General features: G+C 37.6%; 4 protein-coding genes across 5 annotated transcripts; 1 reads left to right on the top strand and 3 right to left on the bottom strand.

The window, feature by feature from the left end:
• Nucleotides 1-987: 987 nt before the first annotated feature.
• Nucleotides 988-14,724, bottom strand: LOC120016903 (regulator of nonsense transcripts 1 homolog). Its single transcript, XM_038869876.1, has 29 exons — nt 14,034-14,724; nt 12,298-12,549; nt 12,047-12,217; nt 11,848-11,898; nt 11,582-11,674; nt 11,325-11,420; nt 11,091-11,141; nt 10,887-11,005; nt 10,214-10,322; nt 9,338-9,460; nt 9,190-9,261; nt 8,555-8,626; nt 8,389-8,455; nt 7,941-8,083; nt 7,783-7,854; nt 7,576-7,704; nt 6,285-6,440; nt 5,816-5,929; nt 5,624-5,722; nt 5,457-5,534; nt 4,387-4,521; nt 3,982-4,056; nt 3,671-3,788; nt 3,121-3,494; nt 2,965-3,027; nt 2,776-2,847; nt 2,346-2,477; nt 2,135-2,254; nt 988-2,051 (listed from the first exon to the last, which is right to left on the bottom strand). The coding sequence occupies exons 1-29, from the start codon at nt 14,565-14,567 to the stop codon at nt 1,920-1,922; spliced, it is 3,822 nt and encodes a 1,273-aa protein (XP_038725804.1). The 5' UTR covers nt 14,568-14,724; the 3' UTR covers nt 988-1,919.
• Nucleotides 14,725-15,431: 707 nt separating this feature from the next.
• On the top strand, nt 15,432-17,692 carry LOC120015917 (probable purine permease 11). Its single transcript, XM_038868424.1, has 2 exons — nt 15,432-15,619; nt 16,194-17,692. Exons 1-2 carry the CDS (start codon nt 15,583-15,585, stop codon nt 17,285-17,287), a joined length of 1,131 nt encoding a protein of 376 aa, XP_038724352.1. The 5' UTR covers nt 15,432-15,582; the 3' UTR covers nt 17,288-17,692.
• Nucleotides 17,693-18,443: 751 nt separating this feature from the next.
• On the bottom strand, nt 18,444-20,863 carry LOC120015955 (haloacid dehalogenase-like hydrolase domain-containing protein Sgpp). The gene is made up of 5 exons (XM_038868484.1): nt 20,652-20,863; nt 19,698-19,812; nt 19,336-19,487; nt 18,991-19,252; nt 18,444-18,897 (listed from the first exon to the last, which is right to left on the bottom strand). The coding sequence occupies exons 1-5, from the start codon at nt 20,684-20,686 to the stop codon at nt 18,706-18,708; spliced, it is 756 nt and encodes a 251-aa protein (XP_038724412.1). The 5' UTR covers nt 20,687-20,863; the 3' UTR covers nt 18,444-18,705.
• Nucleotides 20,864-21,050: 187 nt separating this feature from the next.
• Nucleotides 21,051-24,432, bottom strand: LOC120015957 (pre-mRNA-splicing factor CWC26-like). 2 transcript variants are annotated; one of them, XR_005471858.1, is made up of 7 exons: nt 24,086-24,432; nt 23,743-24,004; nt 22,690-22,762; nt 22,427-22,607; nt 22,174-22,325; nt 21,946-22,077; nt 21,051-21,731 (listed from the first exon to the last, which is right to left on the bottom strand). XR_005471858.1 is itself a non-coding variant. In XM_038868485.1 (5 exons), exons 1-5 carry the CDS (start codon nt 24,144-24,146, stop codon nt 22,240-22,242), a joined length of 663 nt encoding a protein of 220 aa, XP_038724413.1. In that variant the 5' UTR covers nt 24,147-24,432; the 3' UTR covers nt 22,107-22,239. The 2 variants fall into 2 exon arrangements, 1 of the variants encoding a protein (XP_038724413.1); XM_038868485.1 differs by lacking the exons at nt 21,051-21,731; nt 21,946-22,077 and having other exon boundaries at nt 22,107-22,325.
• Between the last annotated feature and the right edge of the window lie 1,380 nt (nt 24,433-25,812).

The following is a 25,812-nucleotide window of genomic DNA, read 5'->3' as shown; positions in this document are numbered from 1 at the left end:
AAAAATATTGTGAGGTGTTTGGTTAACAAAAAGTTGATGTTACAGGAAATGTCATTGAATTAAAATATTTTAATATTATATTTTATTATTTTTATATTAAAATTTGTTATTAAATTTAATCTAATAAATATTATTTTTTATTAAAATTAATCTTTAAGTATAAAAAATATCTTAAAATTTAATAATAATATATTTAATAATTAAATTATTAATTAATTAATTAAATGTATTTTAATTATTAAATATAAACATGTGGGGCCAGTGTGGGCTCCATGTTAACTTTTAAAAATATTATTTAAATATAAACATTTGGGGCTAGTGTGGGGCATTTGATGCTATCGGATCCGCTATCACCGCTCTGTCATTTTATTGAGCATCGGACGTTAACGTTCCACTTAGTGAAGCCATTGTGTCCAATGCTCTGCCAAACAGGCAGAAGGACTCTTGCTTATGTTTACCCCTCCTTCATGCCTTAAATTTTTCAAATGTCCCTCTCGATGTTGATTTGTGTCTACGACCTAGTTTTATAAAATACGTAGCAGAAATACTAAATAATTTTAACAATAGATATGCTACATGAATATTTAATAGTATTTTGTTCAATTTTTACTAGTAACATTTACGATGTGTAACATTATACGATAAATTAAGTGCAGGGTTATTATACATTTTAATTGTAATATAGACATATAAATGTTTTTATACATAAAAATTAATTTATAAAATAAAAAATTAATTAAAAAATAAATATAATTAATTAATTTATAAAATAAAGATAATTAATTTATTATGCAAAAACGCTTGCAAAAACGCTTAATTCTATGTAGTATTTCAAAAAGACGATGAGGAAAAGCACTATAATACATACACACAATAAGAAAGGTGACATCCAAAGTTGCAATTGCAATAATTATAGGAAATTCAAAGTTATGAACCATTTTGAGACATAGTTGTGGAACAAAAATTGAGAACAATACCTATGATATCCGAAAAACTAATTTACCAATTTCATTTTATGTTCGGATGATCCACAATGGAAACGTATTTTTATCATAGAACTTGTAGAAAAATATAAACAGACCACTGCACTATGTACCACTGTTATCCTGTACCGATTTTCGACCGTTAATTTTTAAAATCCAAGATCCACCTCTTTTGTCCCAACTTTTGGGTCCGCTGCCCTCTGCAACACATTCAGCCTTAAGCACGTTATCAATCACATGGTAAACACAAAATGAAGAGCACCATAAACAAACCACCACTGGAATCATAATTTACTCGTAACTTCGTACTATGTTTTCCTCACAATTTAAGGACACTTTTTAACTTCAGTCCCCATAAAACAAATGGGACGACACGTTTATATACCAGCTGACTATACTAAATGCACCCAGGACCGGACACACTACTAAGATATCGTCATCGTCGGATCAACAATATCGTTAGAGAGTGAAGTTACATGTCAGGAAGGGCTGAAAGGGTTGGCCTTTACCTTCCACAGCTTGCTGTACAAAATTCAAATGTTAAGCTGCTTCCCTATGAATAATGGGTCCACCTAAGTGAATCAAGCGGGCTTTCCTCCTCAAAGACCAACCCCTTCGGACAAAACCGTGCCATGTAATGCTCATTCCCTTGGAAATACGCTCTCAAAACACAAGTTGAAGCACATAATTCGGGGTTATCCTTTTGTTATTAGCCTCGGATGTGCTGCCCTGATTTCCTTGGGCCAGTAGCCTTGCTGACTTATTTCCAAATTCCAGTAGCTACTATGCATTCCGTAACGAGACAGCCTGGCCTCCAAAAGCACAGCAATTGCTGCTTCCAATTAGAGCAGAATATATTTAGGCACACATGACAGCACAAACCAAGTGGCTGAACACGAAGACTAACCCATCACAAACAAGTGCCCCCAAGGCCTCTCAACCATTGTAATGTTGGTTCTGGTTTTGAGAGCCTTGACCCTGCTGAGGCTGCGGTTGTGAAGCCTGCAAGTTAAGTGGCTGTGTGTTGTAATGGGCAAAAGGCTGGGAGTAGAGAGAATTCATCAAGCCCTGCAAACAAATTGGTCAACTAAAATTCTATACCCCTACAACTTTGCATTTTAACAATTTTAGTAATTGGTAAGGAAAGGAACCTGGGACGAGTGTGAATTGGGATTGGCCACACCAAAGCGATTTTGTGACGATTCATCTAGTGAAGGGTCATTAAAGCCAACCTGAGTGAAGAGCCCTTGTGATCCATGAGTCATGTAGTCCTGCGACATAGAAGCAGTTCAATAGGCTGGGAAAATGATAAAAACTTAAACCATCAGTAGAAACAAGAGACAATACATGCATGGAGCAAACCTGGGACATGAAATCATTTCCAGAACCAAAACCGGAATATCCAGCTTGAGAATTCTGGTTAAGGAAGTTTCCCGGAAAACCACCTTGTGCTCCTTGTGTAACATAATCGACAGCATATCCATTCTGAGAAGCCTGCAAAGCAGTTTGATCACAAGTCAACATAAACAACTACACACAACCATCGATTGCCATAAGACATTATTGCGGAGAGTATGGCATTCAATGTAAACTTTAGATGCAGTAAAGATAGTCATTCAGAAAACAGATTCCCCTGATATTCTCTTCATACACTTCCAATGACAAATGACCTTTCATTACAGATTTATTTTCTACTGCCTAGCAAAAAATACTTAAAAGAACAAAGACTTCTTTACTCCAACCTACTAAGTTACAAAGTTATCCTAATTTCTTCAATCTCTAATCCAAGTACCTGAGTTGAGAAATCAGCAACGTTATAAGGAACGTGTGATCCCTGGCTCTTGAAGTCATCGCCCAAGAAGTCCTGATTTGATGGCCATTGAGAGACAAATCAAGAAATTGATTTCAAAAACATAATTAATATACACATATATAAAGCTAATATACACATATAAAGCTAATGATGCATACAAAGACACACCTGTGACATGCCCCCCATGGAAAATCCCTCTCGAAATGTTTGGCTTTGACCTTGAACTGGCATCTACAGTCCAGACAGACTCCCATAACACGACCATTCAAAAAAAAAAAAAAAGACAGGCGATTCAGAAGAAGATTTGGGAGAAACAGTACGTACATTGTTAATGTAACCAGGCTGAGACAATGGACCTCCAACAGATGGCTGACTATTTGAATTCTCAAGGGCAGGAAAATTGAAATTAGTCCCAATATTTCCAATAGTTTGCTGTGTACCTTGATGGTGAGGAAGATGACTGCCTATGGGAGCACCAGCACTGCCACGCCCGGGACCAAACCCTTGACTTCCTGGTGGAGGGACATGAGGGACGGCTCCAACTGGTCCATGCACAGCTCCACGTCTTGGAATAGCATATGGTTGAGAAGGTGGACCACCATGAAATGGTGAAATCGGAACACGGGGCATAGGAAACCCAGCAGGATGAACTCCAGGCTTGTGGGTACCGTTAGGACGTCCAGGTGGCATATAAGAACCTATAATTGGCAGCAAGTAAAGTATTATTCGAAAGAGGAAGAAAGAACAACATAGTCTAATGTCTGCTTGAGCCAATTCGCAGTCCCACCTCATGTATGGACATCAAACTCAAGAACTTATGGTTAACCAATTATCACAAACAAAAGTGAAATTTTAGAAAGAAGCAGTAGAATACCCCTAGAACGGCTGCTGCTTCTATCAGCACTTGGGGTAGATAATGCACTGGACCCAAAGTTGCCATTAAGTACAACACCAGGTCCACCAAGAAAGAAAAGTCTCCTGTCATTGTAGATCTGTATCCAAATAGTAGAAAAAATAACAACGCTTCAGATTTATTCTATCACTTATCATCTAATTGAAAAGTAGCAAAATATAAACACTTCAAATATATTCTCACATATCATCTATTTGAAAATCAGATGAATAATCAGACAAGATCCAATCATCACCCACAGGATAAGATCTATCCTTTATTAATAAACATACCTTTTTGGGTTTTTCAAATTGAACCATACTCTGCTTCAAGTTATTTAAAGGCCCTTCTACCAAGCACTCATACTCCTATTAGCGAACAAAAAGAAAACAATAATTTTAGTGAAAAGAGATTGCAAAGTAACACAACGGCCAACACAGTATCTTGACAAGCATAACTTGAATAACAAAATTTTGATATGAATCAGAACTGCTGCTTTTAGATGAAAATGAAAATTGGAGATTGCTAACTCAAGATAATATCTGTAAACTGTAATATCACTATCATCACCTCGCAATAGCATACCATGCTACAGAGATATCCAAATACCAATTAGCTCTAGACGACAGCATATATGTTTCAGAAAGAGCCACACTAATCTACCAGTAACATTATGACATAAAAAGCAGCTAAAATACCTTATAGTGAGACAACAAGCTATTCCATAACGGCGGCTTGCTGAGAACTTTAGGGTTCCCAAGAATGACAATACCATATCGTGCACGTGTTAATGCCACATTCAGCCTACGAGGATCATTAAGAAATCCAATGCCCTGTTCAGCATTTGAACACCGGTAAGTGATTCATAAGGACAAAGTTAAGATTCTTGCAAAAAAAGATATAGCAAACACCCTATGGTATCTTATTTTTAATGCTAAACACCCTATGCCCCACGGCATCACAGTTCAGTACTTCAAATTAAGTTAAAAATAGCCACACATAGTTTCAGTACAAGTAGAAATTCATTAATAGCTTAACTGAAAATTTTACATAGACTCAAAAAAATTGCTGTATGACAATTCATCAGCAAGATCGTAGTTTTCATGCATCTTTATTTAGATAATTTCACCAAGTGTCAATCCACCATTAAGGGACTCCACGGAAAGGAAATTGGATATCGCAGTGAGTTTCACCCATGATTTCTTTACTTAGCACATTTCAAAGTACCAAGTGTCAATCCCACCATTAAGGGACTCCATGGAAAGGAAATTAGATATCTCAGTGAGTTTCATCAATGATTTATTTACTTGGCACATTAGAACTTACAGGTCGCAGGAAAAAAAAAAAACCTTCTCAGCCAAAGTGTAAATTAATGAATAGACATAATAGATAATTTAACTGTGGACACTACTACATTGTGCATGACAACAAAAGTACTTTGTTTCCCTGCATTCGAGCAAGTAAATGAGAAATATGGAAGAATAAAATACAGAAGGGGGTCAACAAATTTCTACTGATAAACAGAGGTAAAATAAAACAGAACCGAAATCCATGTCCTTTTGGAGTTCAAAGAATATCATTCATTTGTGAAGCATCCATAATACTAGCAGCAGTAGTTGAGAAATTGGGGCCTATGATTGGCATGGTAAATCAAGGGTAAAGGCATCAAGTTCAGCCTCTAAATAGGATCTCCTTGTTAGAAGATACAGTATATCAATATTCACTAAGTCACATGAAAATGGGGGGAACAATAAAAAAAAAAACCTACCTGATGTTCATTACTCCTCACACAAGATAAAATGATGTAATCCTTTTCCCTTCCTTGAAATGAATCAACACTTGCAACCTGACATAATAGTATAATACACATTATGTAACAACTGCAACCGGATGGAAATTTGCATCAAGGCCAGGAAAGTTATATCCATGAATCACCTCAATTTCCTTGTAAAGTTGCTGTCTGAGAGCACCATTTCTGGACATATAGTTTACAATATATGCTCTTTGCCCCTCATATGGAGTTATCACCCCAATCTACATGAAGTTTAGGTAAATTAATATCCCAAATAACAAAAGTGAACCTCCACTGGCCAAAAAGTTAAATGCGAAGAGAAGATCAAGATCTACCTGACTAGGGACTACACCAGTCCTCAAAAAGGTGGTTACAATCTTTTCAACATTTGCAGCCTCAGTACGATTTAAATAGGATGTACCACTGCCACTTATTTCTTCTTGTCCCATCTAAAAAACAAAGAAGTAATTATACAATATAATCAAGAAGAGTTTAGAGATTTAGAAGAGAGATATGGGATAGTGGTGGCATGGGAAGACAGCTTTGGTCAATAATATCCTCTTTGCTAACAAACCGTTAATAAAAAGGACCCTTGTTGGAGAGTTAGGGCTGAGTTCATAGAGAGGGGCTAGCATATCATTGCACTAATTGTTCAATCCCTCTACCGTAACAAAAATAGAGGCACTCACCAAAGTGAACCATCACATATTGTTTAGTTATTCCCAAAAAACAGTTTCCTCCCCCAAATCACAAGAGGCTTAATGTAATACACGAATTGCTTAGCCCAAAAAAAAAATGCAGTACCTGGACATAGAAAAACATGGGACGATTAGGCACAGGCCACGGGAAATCAATGCCTGATGATAGCCTTTCATTAATTGTAACTCCATTTTGCAGGGTACCTTCATAAAAGCTATTAGAAGGGAATTCTGACAGAGATGGGTGCATTCGGTATTGAACCTAAAATTAAGGGACAAAATATGATATATCAGTCTGCAACACAGATTAATAACAATAGTATCTACTTAAGAATTCGGATGAAAATTACAATTGAACCATAATATACATTCATAAACCACATTTAGTACTCATAGTGCATAAATTGAGTATGAAATCATATACAGCACATTAAATAATCAACAGTATAAATAAAAATAACAGCACATCAATATCAATGAGCTAGAACCACTACTTGCCAAGGGAGAAGAAACGTGATTGCATATTTTCAATGAAAAAAAAGTCAACAAGAACTATCAACAGCACAACATACAGATTAAGGTAACCCAGTCACCATAGGGAGCATACCTAACTATCTAGGAACAATTTTACATTTGTTTATTTCTCTTGTTTGAGATATATAGTCTTATAGTATTCCATTACAGTGAAAGAAGTTGTGAAGAGGTTGTTAATAATAGATTGCCCAGAGAAATAGGTAAAAAAACAGTAATTTCCAGCCAAGATTTAATAGTTGATCCATTCTTAGTCAGTTAGTCTAGGTAAAGTCAGCAAGAACTATCACCAGCACAACATACAGATTAAGGTAGCAATAATATATTAAGAGTGTCCTTGAAGGGGAAAACAACATGGTGTACCAGAAAGTACGGCAATGGGCCAATTATCATTCAAATAAAATAAACAAACTCCACGCATCTAAAGTGCAAAAGTAACTCAAAAATGGTTCAGGCACCTAATAAGGGTATTGCATCCACATACGTCAAACGATTTTAAAAGTTATCTCCATTTTTTGATAAGAAATGTATGGGGTTAATTGTTAATTCTTTGACGGAGTGGGAAATCGAAACTGATTAAAACTGGGCACAAGAGCTCTTTTATGTATCTCCATGTCTAATAGCAATAGAGAACATCAACAAGACACACAGACCCCACATGCTTACCATATAATTGTCCAAAGGGAGTCCATCATGCAGTCCCCCCCAGACGATATGGTAAACATACAGCACAAATAACCCCACAGACAGAGCTGTTAAACCATTATACACAAAAGAAGTCTGAAGACTTTTAACATCCTCCTGATCCACCAGGATATCACAACCACATGCCCAGATGGAAAGGGAACCATGAAATTTTAAATTACCTGCAGCCTAATTGGTTTCACTCCTAGCATAACAAGGCGTTCAAAGAGAGACTGAGCTAGCCCAGCACGTGCCGCTTTCTTGCACATGATGACTGGACCAAGCTGGCAATGGTCACCAACAAGAATAATCTATATAGAAATAGTTGTCAGAGAACTGAAACGTAAGAATGACAAGGACTTTATACATTAAATTTGATCCCTATGTACCTGCTTTGCCCCAAGAACCAAAGGAATAAGACACTCGGGTTCTGTTGCCTGAGTCGATTCATCAATAAGTACCTAACACAGAAAAATACACATAAGCTTTCGGGTCCAGAATGACAATCAAAGTTTAGATCCTAAAGTTCCCATAAATGTATTGCAACCTGGCGGAACCTAAAGTTAGATAATCGAGGATCTCCAGCGCCCACACAGGTGCAGCAAATCACATCTGCACTTTGAGAAATCTCCCTCTCTGTAGCTCGCTTTAGTGCCTTGTACTTTTTCTCGTCACTGCTAGACAGTTCTCCTGTAGATAATTCGAACATTAGAAAAATGGTGAAGATGCGGACTCCCTAAGAAATGCAGGATACCCACTTAAAATTTAGAACAAAAAATTGGCTTTGATACATAACTTCATAAAGAAAACTATGACAAGTTCTCTTTTACCATTCAATTCAGTCTAATGCTAAATTCTCTATCTGTCCTATTATGTTAATATCCTTCTTTACTACTATCCATTCATTTTTTTGGCCTTCCTATCTACAACTTTATGAAAACTACAACTTCCTGATGAAGAAATACATCATATGAATAAGGGAAACAAAGACATACCCTGTTCATCTTTCAGTTGTTGCAACTTGTGAAGTTCACTCTTTTCAGATGTGTCGAGGTGACGAACCTTTAATGTCATTAATGATAAGAATCATGCCAAGAACCACTAACCATAAAGAAGAACATTACATTATTGAATTTCCCAAATTGTAGTAGATCAATGAACCTGATAGTGGAGGGTCAGATGCTCAACAGGAGAGCTCACAGCTTCTCTTGATTTTGCACAAAGCCTGACAACCTGAAGAAAATAATAATATACATGTCCTCAGGAACAAAAGATCCAACAAATGCAGGATAAATTTTAGTTACATAATTTCAACTCAAGTGTCAAGGGTGAACGGACAAACATAATCTTGACACTACGAGGATTTTTGCACAAATTATTGCAACAGAAGTTACAGAACTACAGGACAAGTAACAAATACTAGAGCCAACACAGAGGTCTTGGGTTCTAATCCCCTTTTGTGCAACTTAGATTTAACTGACACTCACAGTTTGAGTTTGTAGGTGATTGCCTTAAGCAAGAGTATAACAAGCAGGGCCAGGTTTGTTTCACAAGGAGAAGTCCTCGAAAAGGGACAAATAATCCCAAAAAGGAATATATAAGTCGATTACTATCTAATTAGTCACCATTAATCCAACTGATGCACATGTTGATCCCATTAGTTATAAAAGTCTTCTCAAAATGAAACAAGCTACGGTTGAGCTTTTGAGAAAATAAATAGAACAAAGCTACAAATCGCTAGACTTCATACTTCAAAGCATTTTAAATAGAACCCGGGGGAAGCATTGATTCTTTACCTTTAAGCCAGTGGCACTTATTTTCTCAGCCAACTGGTCTACAGCTACATTACTTGGAGCACAAACCAGAACCTGAAACGAAAAATAACACTAACATATGTCATGATCTAAAAATAAAATAGAAAATGAAAGTATTTAAAGATCTTACCTGTCCCTGGCCCTGTTTGGCCATGTGATAAACAATTGCAGCAGAAGTGACAGTCTTGCCTGTGCCAGGCGGTCCTTGAATCAGACTGATAGGCTTCTGAAGAACACTTTTCACAGCAAAAACCTGGGAAAAATGGAGAGAATATGATGATTGATAGCAGTGTCACATTGATAAGCTATTATATCAGAAAATGCAAACCTGAAAATTGACAACTAAGCCATTGAATAGAAATTTCATGAACAAGACAGCTGCAATAGCAGAGAACATATGGGGAGAGAGAAACAGACGTCAAACGAACTCAGCTAGATTGATTTAAAGTTTTACGAAGATAACTGACACAAACCAAGCTGCGTTTTTATATTGAAACAGAAAATCGGAGCCAGTCGACTAGTTGATATTGACTAAAACAGGGCAAGAAAATAATAACATAGACACACACTGTAAGAAAGCCAACATAGCGAAGAAACAAATATATATACATTTCCCCGATTTCCCATTAGACATCTAGTGGAAGACGGATAAGATTGTGGATTAAAACAAACCGTGATGTTAGATGAAAGCAGGGCAGTCAAAGGTATAATACCGGCCTGTTAGGAAAGTGAACTGGAACGGAGTTGCGAAAACTTAATAATATTTTATTAAACATTCATCATCCATCACAGAGTTGATACACATGCATGTTCCAAGTACACTGTCGAGTAATAAAAGGAAATTTGAAGTAGGCAAGTAGCCTACTTATGCAGACCTCAGCATAACAAAAAAAAATACTTAAACCCTGGGTACAAAGAAGCAGAATGAACTATAGCAGCAGAGCACCAACTGAACAGACAAAAAATGTTAATAGTTTGACCTGACTATTTATTCACGATAGCGTACCTGAGATGCATTCAACTCAGGGAGGCCTGGAGCACCGAAACGACGAGGTAGAGTATTACGAACCAGTTGAGCCTCAACTTCATGACCCAACAAATGATGATATATATATCTGATCCAGATCATTACATCAGATAAACCAAGTACATATATTTCAACTCAACGCAAGTATAATATTTAAAATTGACCACCTTGAGGTGGGGAAGTATGATTAGCTAAAAGTCTGAAACTAGTAGTAGTCTGACATAGCTCTACAGGCAAAACAATGTGCCCTTACAGCTCATCCAAACCAAGGTCAACGAGTCAGGTCAGTTGATTGGCTTCGGGTTCAGAATTCCAGCCAAAGAATGAGCAGAAGATAGTCTCTGAGCAATAAATGCATAATCCAAACTTACTGTTATTACGCACAAATTACTAATGGCATTATAATATATGGCAAAAACACAGGAACGGATGACCCTGTATAATATATAAACCCAAGACCACGAAAAAGCCACATTAAATTACATGTAATGCCCGAACCATTCTATTGTTAAGATAGAAAGTTAGAAATTTCTGAAAAACACAAATCTACAGTATTTACTACCATTCAAAGTAGGCTAAATAGCAAAAACCAAAACTTATCCACATGTATGCATATATTATATAGACAGAAAAATGGGACCTGTAAACCTACCCACTGACACTTGTTTCATCTACAGCAAAAGTTTTCATAGCTGTTTGCATCCTGTCAAAGCTTGTACTCTTCCATACAAAATCAACACTAAAACCATGGTTCACATCAATAGGAACGCCCTGCATCAAATAGCAGTGATAAGAACCATACTCAACTCAAGAAAAATGAAGATCAGAGAACTAACTGCACGTAAACCAAAAGTACCTGATTAGCACGAAGCTCAAGTGCTACCTCCTCTTGTGTGGTTAGCTTGATCTGAAACAACGGAAATATAACTAGCTATAACATAAAGAGAAATGGATGTGTGCAATGCAATTACTACCAATAAATGGTACAGCTAACAATGCATATTCAGATTTAGTAAATGAACATATCACTTCCCCTAAAGGAATCAAATACATTCTGAACAGGACATATATCTTTAGTTACGAGGCATACCACATGTCCAACAGACTGCCAAGCTGGATGAGCTGCATCTCCAGAGTAACGCAGCCGCAGCTCATCACCAGGAACGAGGCGCAACTCATTGTCCTCCTGCAACACAGAAGCAATGTATGTTGTAACTACCATGATATGAGAAATATACATAAGCACAAGTCATCAACAAAAACTCAGCAGCATCCAAAGACATTATAGTGAACATAAATGCACAACAACATTAACAACAATGGAGTAAAATAGAGAGGGTAAGAAACCTTCGAAAATACAAAGTATGCAATACGCTTTTTGTTAAGACCGATATCCCATCGAACTGTGACATTGTCCTTACTCTGAGATTCTTTCATCATCTGCAAAAGAACTGAGACTATAAGGAGCAAAACAATGTCACACAGAAATACTACACGTTTTATACTGGAGAAATAAGTGTAATAACTCAGAGAAACATTAAAACATAATCATTATGGAGAATAAAAGCCCATTAAATCATCCTCAAAAACAACTCAGGAAAGTGATAGCTTACTTTATCATAGTCAGCTTCAAGCTTAATAAGTGGAGCAAATACATTTTGATACTGCAGAAAAAAACAAAATCACCAGAGAATTAGTAAATTAGCCTAACGGACATTCATATGAACTTCTAGAGTCGAGAATCACAAGACAAGCCTAAATCATAAAATATATATAAATATATATATATATATATATAATTAAAATATGCACCTGATATGCATCTTCATACTTTACGGCTACAGATTGAGGCTCATCATCCACCCCGGGCTTCTCAAGGTCTTCAAGGGTAGCATCAGGATTAGTCTTCCAAAGCTCTTCTACCTTGTTAATTTGTTGCGCACTAATTTGGCGTGCCCTCAACTGTTCCTGTTCAGATGGGATCTGAAAATCGGAGTTGTCAGCAAGTTCTAGAAACAACACCCCCATCCTGGTCCCTCTACAAAGAAAACAGAGATACCAACCTTTACAAGCCACTGAAGAAAACATCTATCATCAATCAGGGGACACCACTGACTCAGGTCCCAATTCATATCCTTCAACGCATTGACACTCAAGCAAGGTTCTCTGCAGAGAAGAACAACAACACTCTCTGTCTTGGCTGAAATAAATCCAAGAAGGAAAACATTCCGACAGCCGCAATTGTAGCATTCAAGAATAGTTTCTCCCAAAGGACTGTCTTTGTGGAGACAAACTTCCTTGTGCTTTGCTCGGACCTGGAGAAGCCGCCATTCCAAAAAGATAAATTGTTTAAATGGGTTGTGAGAAATCTACTAGTGCGAAAAAAGGTGACTTTAAGCAAAGCAGAGACGAATATCATCTTAACCGGCATTCAACTACCTAAATAAAACCTTAGTATTTCATTCAATAGCAAACAACCAAAACAATTACCCAAACCAGTAATCAACAGAGAAATTCAGCCTATGTGGACATACCACATAGCATACTAATTTAAGCGTCGCCTACTTTGCAAGTGTTCATAAGAGAAAGATGAACTAAAAGAGATTCTCAACAACACTTTAATACAAAAATTTACCATATCATTGGCACTTACAGCAAATTCACTTAATTAGACATTTAGAATATATATCTATCACTGTTCTTAGATATCTAATTCCTGTACTCTTAGCAATGATGTATCAAAGAAAAAGGCTATTCTGATTCTCCCTTTGGCCATTATGTGGATGATATGGGTTGAGACTTGAGAGAAACAATAAGATTTTCAATAATTGCGAGTCATCCGTAGTATTTTTTTGATATTTGCTCTAGAATGTAGAAACCTGAAATTCTGATGCTCTAGTCTTTGTGACAATCCTTTTGAGGATTTTAGTTAAGCCCTTCTTGTAACTCTCCTTCCCATAACTTAAATCTGGAAGCGCCGAGGCATGGATGCATTTTTTTAAAAACGCCAAAAGGAAAAGTGAGAATTATTACTGCAAGGTTCCCAGAGGGTGCCTTAGTTCCATCTTTTCAAAAATTTCATATTTTCATCTCTTTACCATTATTCATTAGAACAATTTCCTCCTCATTTCCCCAAAGTTGCAAACCAAAAGGCCTTACTATCCTGCCAAATATTTACATGATCACAAAAGAAACTGAATAAACAATAGTATCACGTGATCACATAACAAAGCTATTGCGTGTATCATTTATAAAGAATTACTATATGTACTCTCTGCACTCACCTTGTCCATCCTTATGCTGAGTTCGAAATAAATAATCAAAAAATCAGCAATGAAGAAAGAATGACAGCAGAGCTTTCAAATATGTCTCTGTCCAGCTTGCATTTAACTTTATGTATCTTCAGGTTCAATATTCTTATCCAAACTCTACAATGAATGATTGATCTACCAATCTACTGTAGTTTATCCATTAATAGGTTCTCCAATAACACATTAGTCTCATCGAAAACCTAACACGAGTTTAAAATTGTGAATAAGCTCTTTGCTATTCAATTCCCCAGTTTATTAACTGTGCTCCAAAAATAATAAAAAAAAAAGCTACAAAAATTGATACGGTCCACAACAAAGAAAAGAAACATGAACTACTTAACTCTAAATTTACACATTTCTCACGTAGCATACACTATCCATCAGTCAAATATAGGTAACCAATGTAGTGATTAGGAACCACAATTATCTACCGTCCTTCAGTCAACAAAGCAGTAAAATAAGGCAAAAAGATCACCCAAAAAACTTACTAGGTGATTCACAATATGCGAGCCAGACGTGTTCCCTCTTGAATTACAGAACCATTTGCGGCAAGACGGAGCGTTACACCGTACCACACAGGCAGGGTTAGACACCCCACAATACCTACAGGCATGCTCGGTGAATTCCCCTTTTCCGAACTCATACCCGTCGTCATCCCCAGTCTCCTCAAAATTCAACCCACTCATCCCAGCTCCTAGAGCCTCCACTGCACTACTGCTATTCCCGCCTGCTCCTCCACCGCGCCCACCACCCTTTGCAGTGGACGAGGACACAGGAGACACAACAGGGGACTCAGAGTGGTGATCGGACGATAATGATGTGCCCCCACGGTGGTCAGAGGTGGGCTCTAAAGACGAGGCGGTGAGAGAATCAGAGGGCGTCGGCCAGGCCACCTGGGACCGGAATTCAGGGTAGTCGAAGTCGGATTCGCCCTGTGTATTAAATTCAAGGAAAGTGTATGCATCGGTGCCTGTGTCGGGCTGCGACGCAGTCTCATAGAGGTTACTCTGCTGTGGATCCATCACGATCAATCGCCAAGCCCTTACCAGAACGAATCACAACCAATTTTTTAGGGTTAGGGTTTGGTAATACGAGGCGAACCGAGAGAGAGTGTTTCGTTGTTCTTTCCTTTTTTTTTCTTTCTTGGATCAAAAATGCGAAGCAGAGAGTCGGAGCTGATGTAAAAGAATTTAAAAATAAAAATTAATTAGGAAACAATTTATACGCGCGTCACGCGAGTCTATGATTGGCTGGAGCTCCTGGGGGCCCCGCTGGGTGTGACGCGAGAAGGAAGGGAAGGGACCCTTTTGATTTCCCTTCTTTGGCTGCCTAGCACGTGAGGCGGTGAGAGCGCATACCATGAAATGAGAAATTAAATTATTTAATTAACAGAAACGCAATAGACTGTGAAAAATGTTTCGTGGGATTTTATTTTTTTTTAACACAAGGGGATGGAGGAGGCGAATTCGAAGACATTTATGATATACCACACATGAATATCATTTAAGTTACTCATGATTCTCGTTTCTTGGGAATTAAGACCATAACATGAGAGAGCATCCTAAATTTGTTGCTGCTACAGGGGCAAACTAGTGAGCATTGGGCCTGGAAATCTAAGAACATGCAAGTTAACTTTGGCCCAATTAATCTCAAAAGATAGCATCATAGCAATGATTTTAGGCCCAATTTGTCTATCTTTCGTAACATGAGCAAGTTATTGGGCCCGGAAATCTAAGGACATACAAGTTAACCTTGGGCCCAAAAAGTTCGAGTGTTGCTCACTTGCTTGTATAAGAACTGTAACGCACTGACGTTGCTCCATTTTCTTTCGCGTTGAAAGTCTCTGCTTCCTAAAGATCTGACTAATGGGGATGGCGTATAAACAAAAAAGTAGTAAGGTAAGAAATTTCAAAGTTGAAAAGTCAACTTTGTCAAACTATCGTATAACCTTTTGAACTTGGTGGGTGTTGTCTGTATATAAACACTGACAAACTGTGCAGTTCCTTTTGATTGTTCATATTCTGTGATAATTGACTCATGGAGGTTGCCTCAGAATCCCAACAGCAAATCAGAGGTTAGTCTTTTCAGCGAACTTGCTATTGTATGAGGAATCTTGGTATTCATTCTGTTTATGTGTATTTACCCTGCCTCAAAGTCGATGGGATCAGTTAGTGTGGACTGTGAAGCTTTGATTAAATTCTCAGAGCAAAAGACCAGAATATCCTATCATCCCGATTTGGTTGACTAGGCAATGAATATTTGTTACTTTGACCTTTTACAGTAGCCTGTAGAGTGTAGACTAACCATTTAGCTTGTTTGCAAGTATAAAAAGAAGCTTTAGTTGGAATGGTGAGGTTGACTCGGATAACTCCCTTTTCGGCCCAGTCCTTCCTGACTCCACCGTTGAGCTGGCTAAATGAACACAACCCGAGTTTAGAGTTGACCCAGTTATCTGGTGGACATGTTGGACTGGGGAATTCTCAGTTATCAAAAAAAATCTGCTTAAAGTCGCTGCTTTTACTTTGCTTGTTGAAAGAGATGCCTTAGAAAGCCTGTTTAGGTGGTTTTGTGCTAGTAGAGCTTAATTCTATTTGATTGCCTAGAACTACCCAGGTTAATAATATATGCTTGTGTTACTTTCATTTCAGCTGTGGATGATGCAAACGCCTTCATAACTAACAAACTTCATCTTCCTAAACTCATACATTACAAATGGTGGCTCCGCATTTCTTGCTATATCCTGTTTCTTCTCTCAGGACAATCTGTAGCTACCCTTCTGGGAAGATTGTATTATGACAAAGGTGGAAACAATAAATGGATGGCTACCTTTGTTCAATCTGCAGGCTTCCCAATTCTAATTCCCCTCCTCTTTTTCTGCACTCCTTCACCAAAATCGACCACCACACAATTGAAAGGTCCGAATCTCACCGTCATGGCCTTGCTTTATTTTGGTTTTGGGATACTATTGACAGGTGATAACTTGATGTATTCATACGGACTCATGTACCTTCCTGTCTCTACTTACTCTCTACTCTGTGCAACCCAATTAGCCTTCAATGCCTTATTCTCTTACTTCCTCAATTCAAAGAAGTTCACTCCATTTATACTCAATTCTCTAGTCCTTCTCACCATTTCAGCCTCCCTTTTGGCAGTCAACTCGGATTCTGAAAGCACTGCAGGAATTTCTAAGGGGAAGTATGCGATTGGTGTCGTGTGCACGCTTGGTGCATCTGCTACTTTCTCCTTGTATCTTTCACTACTTCAACTATCATTTGAAAAGATAATCAAGAGAGAGACTTTTTCAGTTGTCCTGAATATGCAAATATACCCGTCATTCGTTGCGACTTGTGGCTGCATTGTGGGGTTGTTTGCAAGTGGGGATTGGAGAGAATTGGAGATGGAGATGAGAGAATATGAACAAGGAAGGGTGTCCTATCTTATGAATCTTATTTGGACTGCAATTAGTTGGCAAATTTCCTCAGTGGGTATGTTGGGTTTGATTTTTGAGGTGTCTTCTTTATTCTCCAATTTCATTAGCACATTGGGTTTGCCTGTTGTCCCTGTTTTGGCTGTAATCTTCTTCCATGATAAGATGAACGGAGTGAAGGTGATGGCTCTGCTATTGGCAATCTGGGCATTCATTTCTTATATCTATCAGCATTATCTGGATGACTTGGAATCCAACGCCAAGAAGAGCACTGATGCTACTCAAGTGGCTGGTGGTGATATACAGATCTGCTGATATAGGTTGACAGATCGTAAATCATGGAACTGAGATCTTCTGCCTAGAAAATTCGCAGAAACAAGTTTGTTTTTCTTTGTTGTTGTTGATTTCTACGGCTTCCAACTATAGCCCAAAAGTATGGGATAAAGACTTTGGTGATAATGATCACATTAGTGGGCATTCAAGATTAAGAACCACGAGTAGCTCAGACGGCATTCATGTATGTGGTATCTCATAAATGTCTCGAGTTCAAGACTTCCCCTTCCCCTGTATTAAAAAAGAGATGGGAGGGATGCATGATCATCTCTTATCTACAGTGGAAATTGTGAGGACATAGTCCTGCTAAACTATTGTGTACATCTTTTTCGATGAGACCTTATTTTGTATATCTGATGACGATTTTCTAAATTATTTCTTAAAACTTGATATGTCTACATTTGATAAAATATTCGAACATAATTTTCAAAATTTTAATTTGCCACTCCTAGTCTTTGGCCACAAAGTGCCTGAGTTACTAGGGAAAGCAACTAGCACAGTTTTTTTTTTTTTTTAAAAAGGCGCAAACAAAACCCAAACTAAAAAGGAACAAGACCAAAACAATGATCAATAGGCTCATGTTTGGTATCCAACCATATCTGTACCATTGGAAGGAAATAAGTGGGAATACTGTCAGAAAGCAACTTGCACAGTTACTGGATGAAGATCCTGTATTGGTGGAAAAGAAGCTTGAGTTGTACAAGGCAGCAAGGGATGAAATTGATTCAGTCTCATGGACCAAATGAGAAGTGTCATGAATTTAGTAGAGCATCATGCCTTAGTTAGACTGGGATAAGTGCCAACAAAGATGAACCTGCCTGTACAGATTTCAAATTTTGCTGTGAATCCGATTCATTCCCTCGACAGATAACTTTATTGTCATCAGATCGATAAAAATTTCGCCTCTGTAACTCCGCATTTGCATGCTTCAAGGCTTGAGGTTAAAAGAAAAGAAGGAAAAAACTTCTAATTCAATGCACTGGTGAACTACCGGATATTTGCCAGCAGATGTCTCGAGCTCTCTCTAGTCTTTGGTGAATGGTGTTTGATAATCCAGAATCCAGACTTCTTGCGGGTAACAAATTGATAAATTGAAATTATTTAAGATTTGAACATCTACACATGTTTGAGAGGAATATCATACTCAAATCTTGCTAAATCATATAATTGTATTCCTCGATCAATATATTGTTAAACCATAAGTCTGGACGGTACAAGGATCGACAGGCGATAGCTATATGCCTATAAACCAATTTAACATCTGACAAAACTAACCTGACATCAAATGCCCGGCAACTCATCATGAGGAATATAGAGGCCGGTCTTGAACAGAATTATTCAACTGAACTGTTGCTGAAGAGATCTATAAGCTTCATACTATATGCGAAAACTTGTAACATTTAGTTGGTAGCTGTCTCTACACCTCCCTTCTTATCGAGCTCTTCCAATGCTGCCCACAATTTCGGATCTTCATAGTCTTTGATAAGAAGGGTAGGTTTTGCTTCCATCAGCAAATTTTCCGGATTTCTGGTGGATAAACCAACAACAGGCATCCCAGCTGCCACTCCAGCTGTTATACCTGAAAAAGAATCCTAGCCAGACAAAAGAGGGAGCGCATTTCAATTTCCAAGAAGGACCCTAAACCAATAATGGAAGTGAAAGCATAGTTTAGGGAGAATGCAGACCTCAAAAATGACTGTGTGATCCTTTGAAACCTTGAGCACGTCAAGAGCCTTCAAGTAGGGTTCTGGATGTGGTTTGGCCTGCTCACATTCATCACCAACAATGACCGCCTCAAAGAAATCAGAGAGGCCGAGGGCTGATATCATGAGTTCAGCATTTGGCCTGGGAGCATTAGTAACTGCAGCCCTTTTGAACCCACGATCCTCAATCCATTTCTTCAGTTTATATAGACCGTTTATAGGTGTAATTTGTTGAGAGGCCAACCTGATTTCCCATAAAAAAAATGAAGAAGAAGTTATTAGGCACGTGTTCATGTAAATCTGAAGCAGACGGGAAGAAGAGTTTACCTTCGAAACATCGCTTCCTTATCATCCAGGAATTTCAAACCTCGTTGCACATCATCGGGAAATAGAAATGGGGCAATCTTCTCATTATGCTTTCCAGCAATATTTTCGATGAAGAATTCCTCAGTAATGGGGACCCCGCCATTGAAATTAATCTGTAAGGAATCCCATGTTGGTTAATCTTATGCCAAAAAAAGGACCAGTCACAGCTTATTCATACACATCCACCAATGTTGAGTGCATCAGCTAAAAAACATAAATTATGCTTCCAGTTACATGAATACTAATAGCAGACCATGTGAAGTACGTCATAATATGTTACAAATGAAAACTATCAGAAAAATGATTGGTAGAAAAACAATCACCTCTTGAAGCATTTCTCTGAAGGCATAGTAATGGAGGGGATCTGTATCACATAGAGTTCCATCAACATCGAACAACACAGCTTGCAGTGGAGAAAGCTTTGAAAGACAACTTTTACTGCATTCATAAAACAGAGGCAATACTATTAAATCACAGTGAAGAAAAATTCCATTTCAAATTCTAAACCAGAAAAAAAGAAAAAGAAAAAGAAAAAGAGGAAGAGCATATTAGTATTTTATCTGACAGGCTCTGTAACTTACTGATCAAGTACCATATTCTCAACCAATAACTTCACACCAAAATTATATCAGCATGAGTATCTGACCATTTGGTTTACCACATCACACAGTGATTCAAAATTATTTTGCTTTGCAAATTACCATTCAATTTTAGACTTTTAGTTCATTCAGTCACTCAAAAAACTGTTCTGGGAGCATTAAATGAAACAATGACACTTCTATGGTGACTATGGTGCACATCTATGACAGTTCATAAATCTAAACCCTAAATTTTGACAAGGCCTATGGAAACGAATCCACCAGAGCAAGTCACTTCCCGATTCATGTATGCAGTATGCTACCACCAAATATATAGGAGAAAGGCTTTTTGATGACATAAAAAAAGAAAATGATACAGAATGCTCCTACAATGGGCTCTCTTGATAAAATCATCAAAATACAGCCATCACCAAATAAAAGCATTATATACAGAAAGACAGAAAAATAAAAGGCCTGATGATAAAGCAAATCAATCATCCACCACTACTCTAATAACTAGATTGATTTCGATAAAATTGAATCATTGTCACATTGCATCAGATCTCCTGAATCGTTCATCAATGGTGAAAAATAATTTACATATAGGGACAAATGCAAGAAAACCCTACATCAAATATGCCAGCGAAACCTTAAGATGGTATATGAAACGAAGCTCCAAAACGAGATCATACAAATTACCTGTCAACAGAGCTTTCACTGGAAGAAATCGTCATCCTTCGATGGTTACCCCCAAAAATTTCGAAGAAAAATTTCCTCTGTAGCTGCTACGATTTCAGAGTCACCTCACCTCCAAATGTATTGCAGAAGAGATCGAATCGCGTGGGGTTTAATAAGAATCCAAAAAAGGAATAAGAATATGTGCAGAGAATCAAGAGAAAAGAAGCCAACGCACGCCAACTGGTTTCAGCGACAGAGCTTTTTTCCTTCAATTTTAGTCCCTACAGTTTCTTTTATAACAATAATGTCCTTCCATAAATTTTAGTATTTTACATAATTTCATTTTGCACCTATTTAAAACTAAATTTATCAAATTTACTCCTTTATGATTCATGAATTGGGTTTTGGACCACGAAATTGTTAATTTATTTTCCTTCAAAATTATTGTTTCTTTTTAAATAACAAATATCATAGTGTCTACCACCATATGTATAAAAGGGAAGAAAAATAAACCACCTTTCTTTTTGGCGTTTCGGGTGCTTTTCACTTTTTTTATTAATTAGTATTTAAATAACCAAAATCATAGGGTCTTCCACCATAAATTTTTAGGGGGAAAAAAAACCTTTTTGGCTTTTTGGGTACTTTTGATGATTTTTTTTTCAAAAAGAATCTTTACTTTATGGCAGAAAGGTCCAAAATGAGTGGCTACAAATTTTCAATTTTCCGGAAAACTTGGGAATGCATACCCACCTAAAGGAGGGGTTGCTACTCTTATAGATTTATAATTATGCCTCTAAGTGTTCGTTTTGTAATGTGTTTTAAATTGAAGGATTAATTTATTGTCAAATTCTGATTAGTAATTTCCTCGACAGTCCACGAGTTCGAGCGCAAATTTGCCACTACTTCCTCTTGCAAAATAAAAAATAACTTCGTCAAAGCTTACCGTACATATTACCTCACCAGAAGATGTACCAAAATTGCTACTTAATCATGATTACTAATGAAACTCGTTTTTCACGTGTCAAATGATGCTGCTACTCCACGACAAATAATTGTCCCTTCGAGTCAAATGATGCTGCTACACCACGACAGTCCATTTGTCTAGTTCATAACCATATTTACTTTATGTTAAAAATGATGAATGAAGAAAACAAATACACGTATGGAGAAAACAAATCCCCGTAAAATTTTCGTTAATGCCCTCATAAACTCATGTAATGTAATGAACCAAAAGTTTGGATATAAACTCATGTAGTGAACCAACAGTTTAGATAAAGGCTTTAATGATTATGATTTATATATTAGATATCCATACCTGCAGAATTCCTTCTGTCTGTAGGGTTCAAAATGCCCAAGCTTTTCATTTTCTTGCTAGATGTCACTGCTTGATAACCAAAAGAGTCTCTAACTTCAGAACCTTGTGAAAGCCTGAAACATCCCTATCATCCTATATGGAAAAAAAGGAAAGTGGGGACTTAATCAACCTCCCAAAACTGGGGGATTGCCAACCAGTAATGGCAACCGACAATGGGGGAGAACATACATAAAACCTGCCCACAGTGAGACCTCTTGGTCTTGCCATGGGTATCAAATCTCCAGAAATTGATAATCACATATCAGACACCGACCAAATATAAGCCTCTCTTTCTGTAGCTTGTTTCTCATTCGTTCTTTTGAACATTTGCTTCTCAAAGCCTACAATAAACAGAATAGCATAACTTAATCCTCACATTTATTTAGTTTTGAAAATTACATAATCAAGTGAGAAAATCTTCCACCAGTTAGTTAAAACTCACCATTGCTTCGGTCAACACCATCCCAATGCCTACCCGATTTTATACCATATCGATTTGGAGCAGCATCTAACCCTCTTTTCATCCAGCTATGACTAGGGATGTCCTGAGGGACTATGAACACTGATTCCGTCATCTTCTCACTGTCACCCAAGTCGGGTAGAACCGGTTCTGAATACTTCTTCTGCAATATGTAACGAGATATTTCACAAAACATGTCAATAATCTGCAGTCTCAGCCACTCAATAACTATGTGATCTGGTTACCTTCACCAAATGAGCCATAGGATCACCCCATCTTACTCTATCTTTCATCATTTTGTCCAATTCCGGATCATCTCTGCAGACAACACAATCAGCTATAAAATTTTCCACACTAAACTAGGTAAAAAGAGTACCATCCAGCATCACATAATAACACACAACTCAGAAAACCTTGTCTTAAAACAAGGGAGCTTTCACTGTATAACCCTAGTTCCCTGCCCAATTTTTTTAAGCCTTTAAATCCAAGAATCACATCAACCAACCAAGAATTGAGCTTCAAATCCCATGCAAATCACATAAACTTAATGATAAAAGTAACAAAGACCAAATATACAAGGAGAGATTCATGAAAAGCATTACGTCTCTTCTGCATCATTGGACAAATGTCTTGTAAATCGATCAATATTTATCCAAGCAATACATGCAGCTCAAACCATAATAAACGGCATCTCTAGATCTATTTTTGCCTTCCACTTCCCTTCGTAACATTAAGCCAGCAGATAATAGATCCTGTACCCAATTCAGAAATTTTCTTCCGTTTGTACAAATTCTCAGTATGTGCTCTAAAACACAAAAAATATTGAGCAAGACAGATTATCTAGTTTGCAATGCATCGCAGTCCATCTAATCTAATCTAAATATATCCCCGAGAAAAGAAAGAAAAAGAATGTTGGTTTCAGTCTCAAAGCTCCTAAACTTTCATATAGTTCTAATGTTAAATGCATGTAAAGGTGTAAAACCCTCCTAAATTCTTAACACTTGAACCCCTTTATTCCCTATTTACCAAAAGTCATCCTTACTTGTAGTAGGACTGATCAACCAAACTAAACATCCCATTCAAATCAATTGAGAACGTTTCGATTATGCAGACTTCTCAACCTCAAAATCCCAATATATAAAATATTTGCGTCGCACAAAGTACACTGGACATTTACTATGCCCATTATGATTCGTTCATCCCTGAAATGTCACCCTCTACTGTTAAATGTTAAACAAGCTTACACAATTAGAACATTTACGTGTATAAAAATACGTACACATCAACATATGACATACTTGAAGAAATTGTTCAGGAGTGGGGCATTGGCGAGGGCATCAGCGAAGGGCTCCCAGTCCTGAGACAGCATACCGCCATTTGGGTCAGAAATCTTAACGCCGTTATCAGAAACCTTGTTGTGTGAGGCAGTGATCATCGGCCCAATCACTGATCGGGTCTTCAGGGATCTCAATGCCGCCAGTATCCCGACCCTGAACACCGTTGATTGGAGGATCGATGCGTCTTCTCTGAACCCACCCGTACCATATGCCAGCCGCACTCCTGCGTCGTAAAAAATACCAAAAAAAATCAGCATTTGTAAATTGAGGTACAACAAATTTTCCGATGAGGCTGAATGAGAACCTTTTGGAGGAGGAAAGCGAGAGCATGAGTTGAGAAGGAGTGAACTTTGTTCTTCGTTCATGGCACACAATGGATACACTATTGATTTACGCTAGAGTATACGCTGTTTGGTGAAACTGAGTCTAAACATAGGTATCATCATCATTATGATACGAAGAACCCGAAGGTGCCACTGCAAGAGAAAGAGATTGGTGTTGAACTATTGATGAACAAAAGGGAAAGCCAATTTTTTGCAACAAGTCCTTCTGTTGATTCAACTGAGGATGTGATGAGTATTCATCTTGACGAACTCCATTGATGGCTGCGATGGAGTTGTTTGCGAAGCTTCTGATCTTCCCAGGTTCTGATTGTCGGGACTCGGGACAGACGAGGTTGCAAATTGCAATTAGTTCATATTGGGCTCACGAACTGCGGGCCCACATATAATTTTTTGAGCCACTATCTCCAGAAGAGCCATATATGAGGCCCAAATTTTTTTCCCGAAATTTTAAGAGTGTGTTTAGATTGAGCGATTTGGAGAGAATGAAAGGGGAGGAGAGAGAAGAGAATGGGAGGGAAGAGAAGGGAATGGAATGAATAATAATTTTCTCTCTCTTTTGTTTTGATAGATAAGAAAATTAGTTTCATTTACTAATTTATCCTTATTTTTTTTATATTAGAGTGTTATATACAAGGGTAAAATAGATTTTTAACATATAAATAACTTAACAAGTTATCCATTCTCTCCAAATGACTCTATTTTAGGAGGAAAAATTTTGATAAAAATTTAACAAGCGGATCTTGGATCAGTTCGCTTAAACCAAGAAAAAGGTCTTGAAGAATATTTTGCGGGATCAGACACGAAAAAGAAAAAAAAATACAAAAGTTCTATGGAAGTGGAGCTTGATTTCCTCCTAAAAAGGTATTTCTGTTTTCAATTACGATGGAACGCTTCTGTAAATCAAAGAGTACTCAATAATATCAAAGTATTTTGTCTCCTGCTTAGACTGAGAAATCCAAACGAAATTGCTATATCCTCTATTCAAAGGAGAGAAATGAGCCTCGATATTCTACTGATTCCGAACAATTTGAGCCTTACAGAATTTCTGAAAAAAGGAATATTGATTATCGAACCCGTTCGTCTGGCTCCCTCCAATTCCTTCCAAATCTTTCCCCTTAATTTTTTTTTCTTAATTATCCGAACAAGATAATCGGAAGGAATCTCAATTTCTCTTCTCTCCAAATCTCTCAATCCAAACACACTCTAGTCTTATCAGCTCCACCGTAACAACAAAAGTCTAAGCGACGTCATATAATAGGCAAATCATCTAATACAAAAGCAAATGACGTCTCGTAGAATAGGGGTTTACAAATTGACAAGGTATATATCTATCATTTGATGCCATTATTCTCTCTCGATTTACGTTTCCGTATTCTCTCAAAATCTTACTTGATCGTCGAAGGTTTGTCAGCCGTCGAAGGTTTGTCGGCCGACACCACACCAATGTGACCAACGACAAAGATCTTTTAGCATCTTGGTGGCCTTTTCTCGTAATTATATTGATTGTAGATTTTGGCTTCTACAGCTATCCATTTGAGCAATTCCATGATACAGATGTAGCTAGGTTATCATGAACGACTTAGGATTTCTGCTAAAATGTGGTTTTCTTTCTCCATTTCCTGGAAAAGTTGCAACTGTTGGTAGATATTCGATCTGCAGTGGCTATGGATGCAGGAAACCAACTAAA

This window comes from Tripterygium wilfordii, chromosome 15 (genome assembly GCF_013401445.1).
Source record: "Tripterygium wilfordii isolate XIE 37 chromosome 15, ASM1340144v1, whole genome shotgun sequence".
NCBI classification, from domain to species: domain Eukaryota; kingdom Viridiplantae; phylum Streptophyta; class Magnoliopsida; order Celastrales; family Celastraceae; genus Tripterygium; species Tripterygium wilfordii.
Note: the sequence above shows the minus strand (reverse complement) of the source record. Positions and strands in the feature narration are given on the sequence as shown.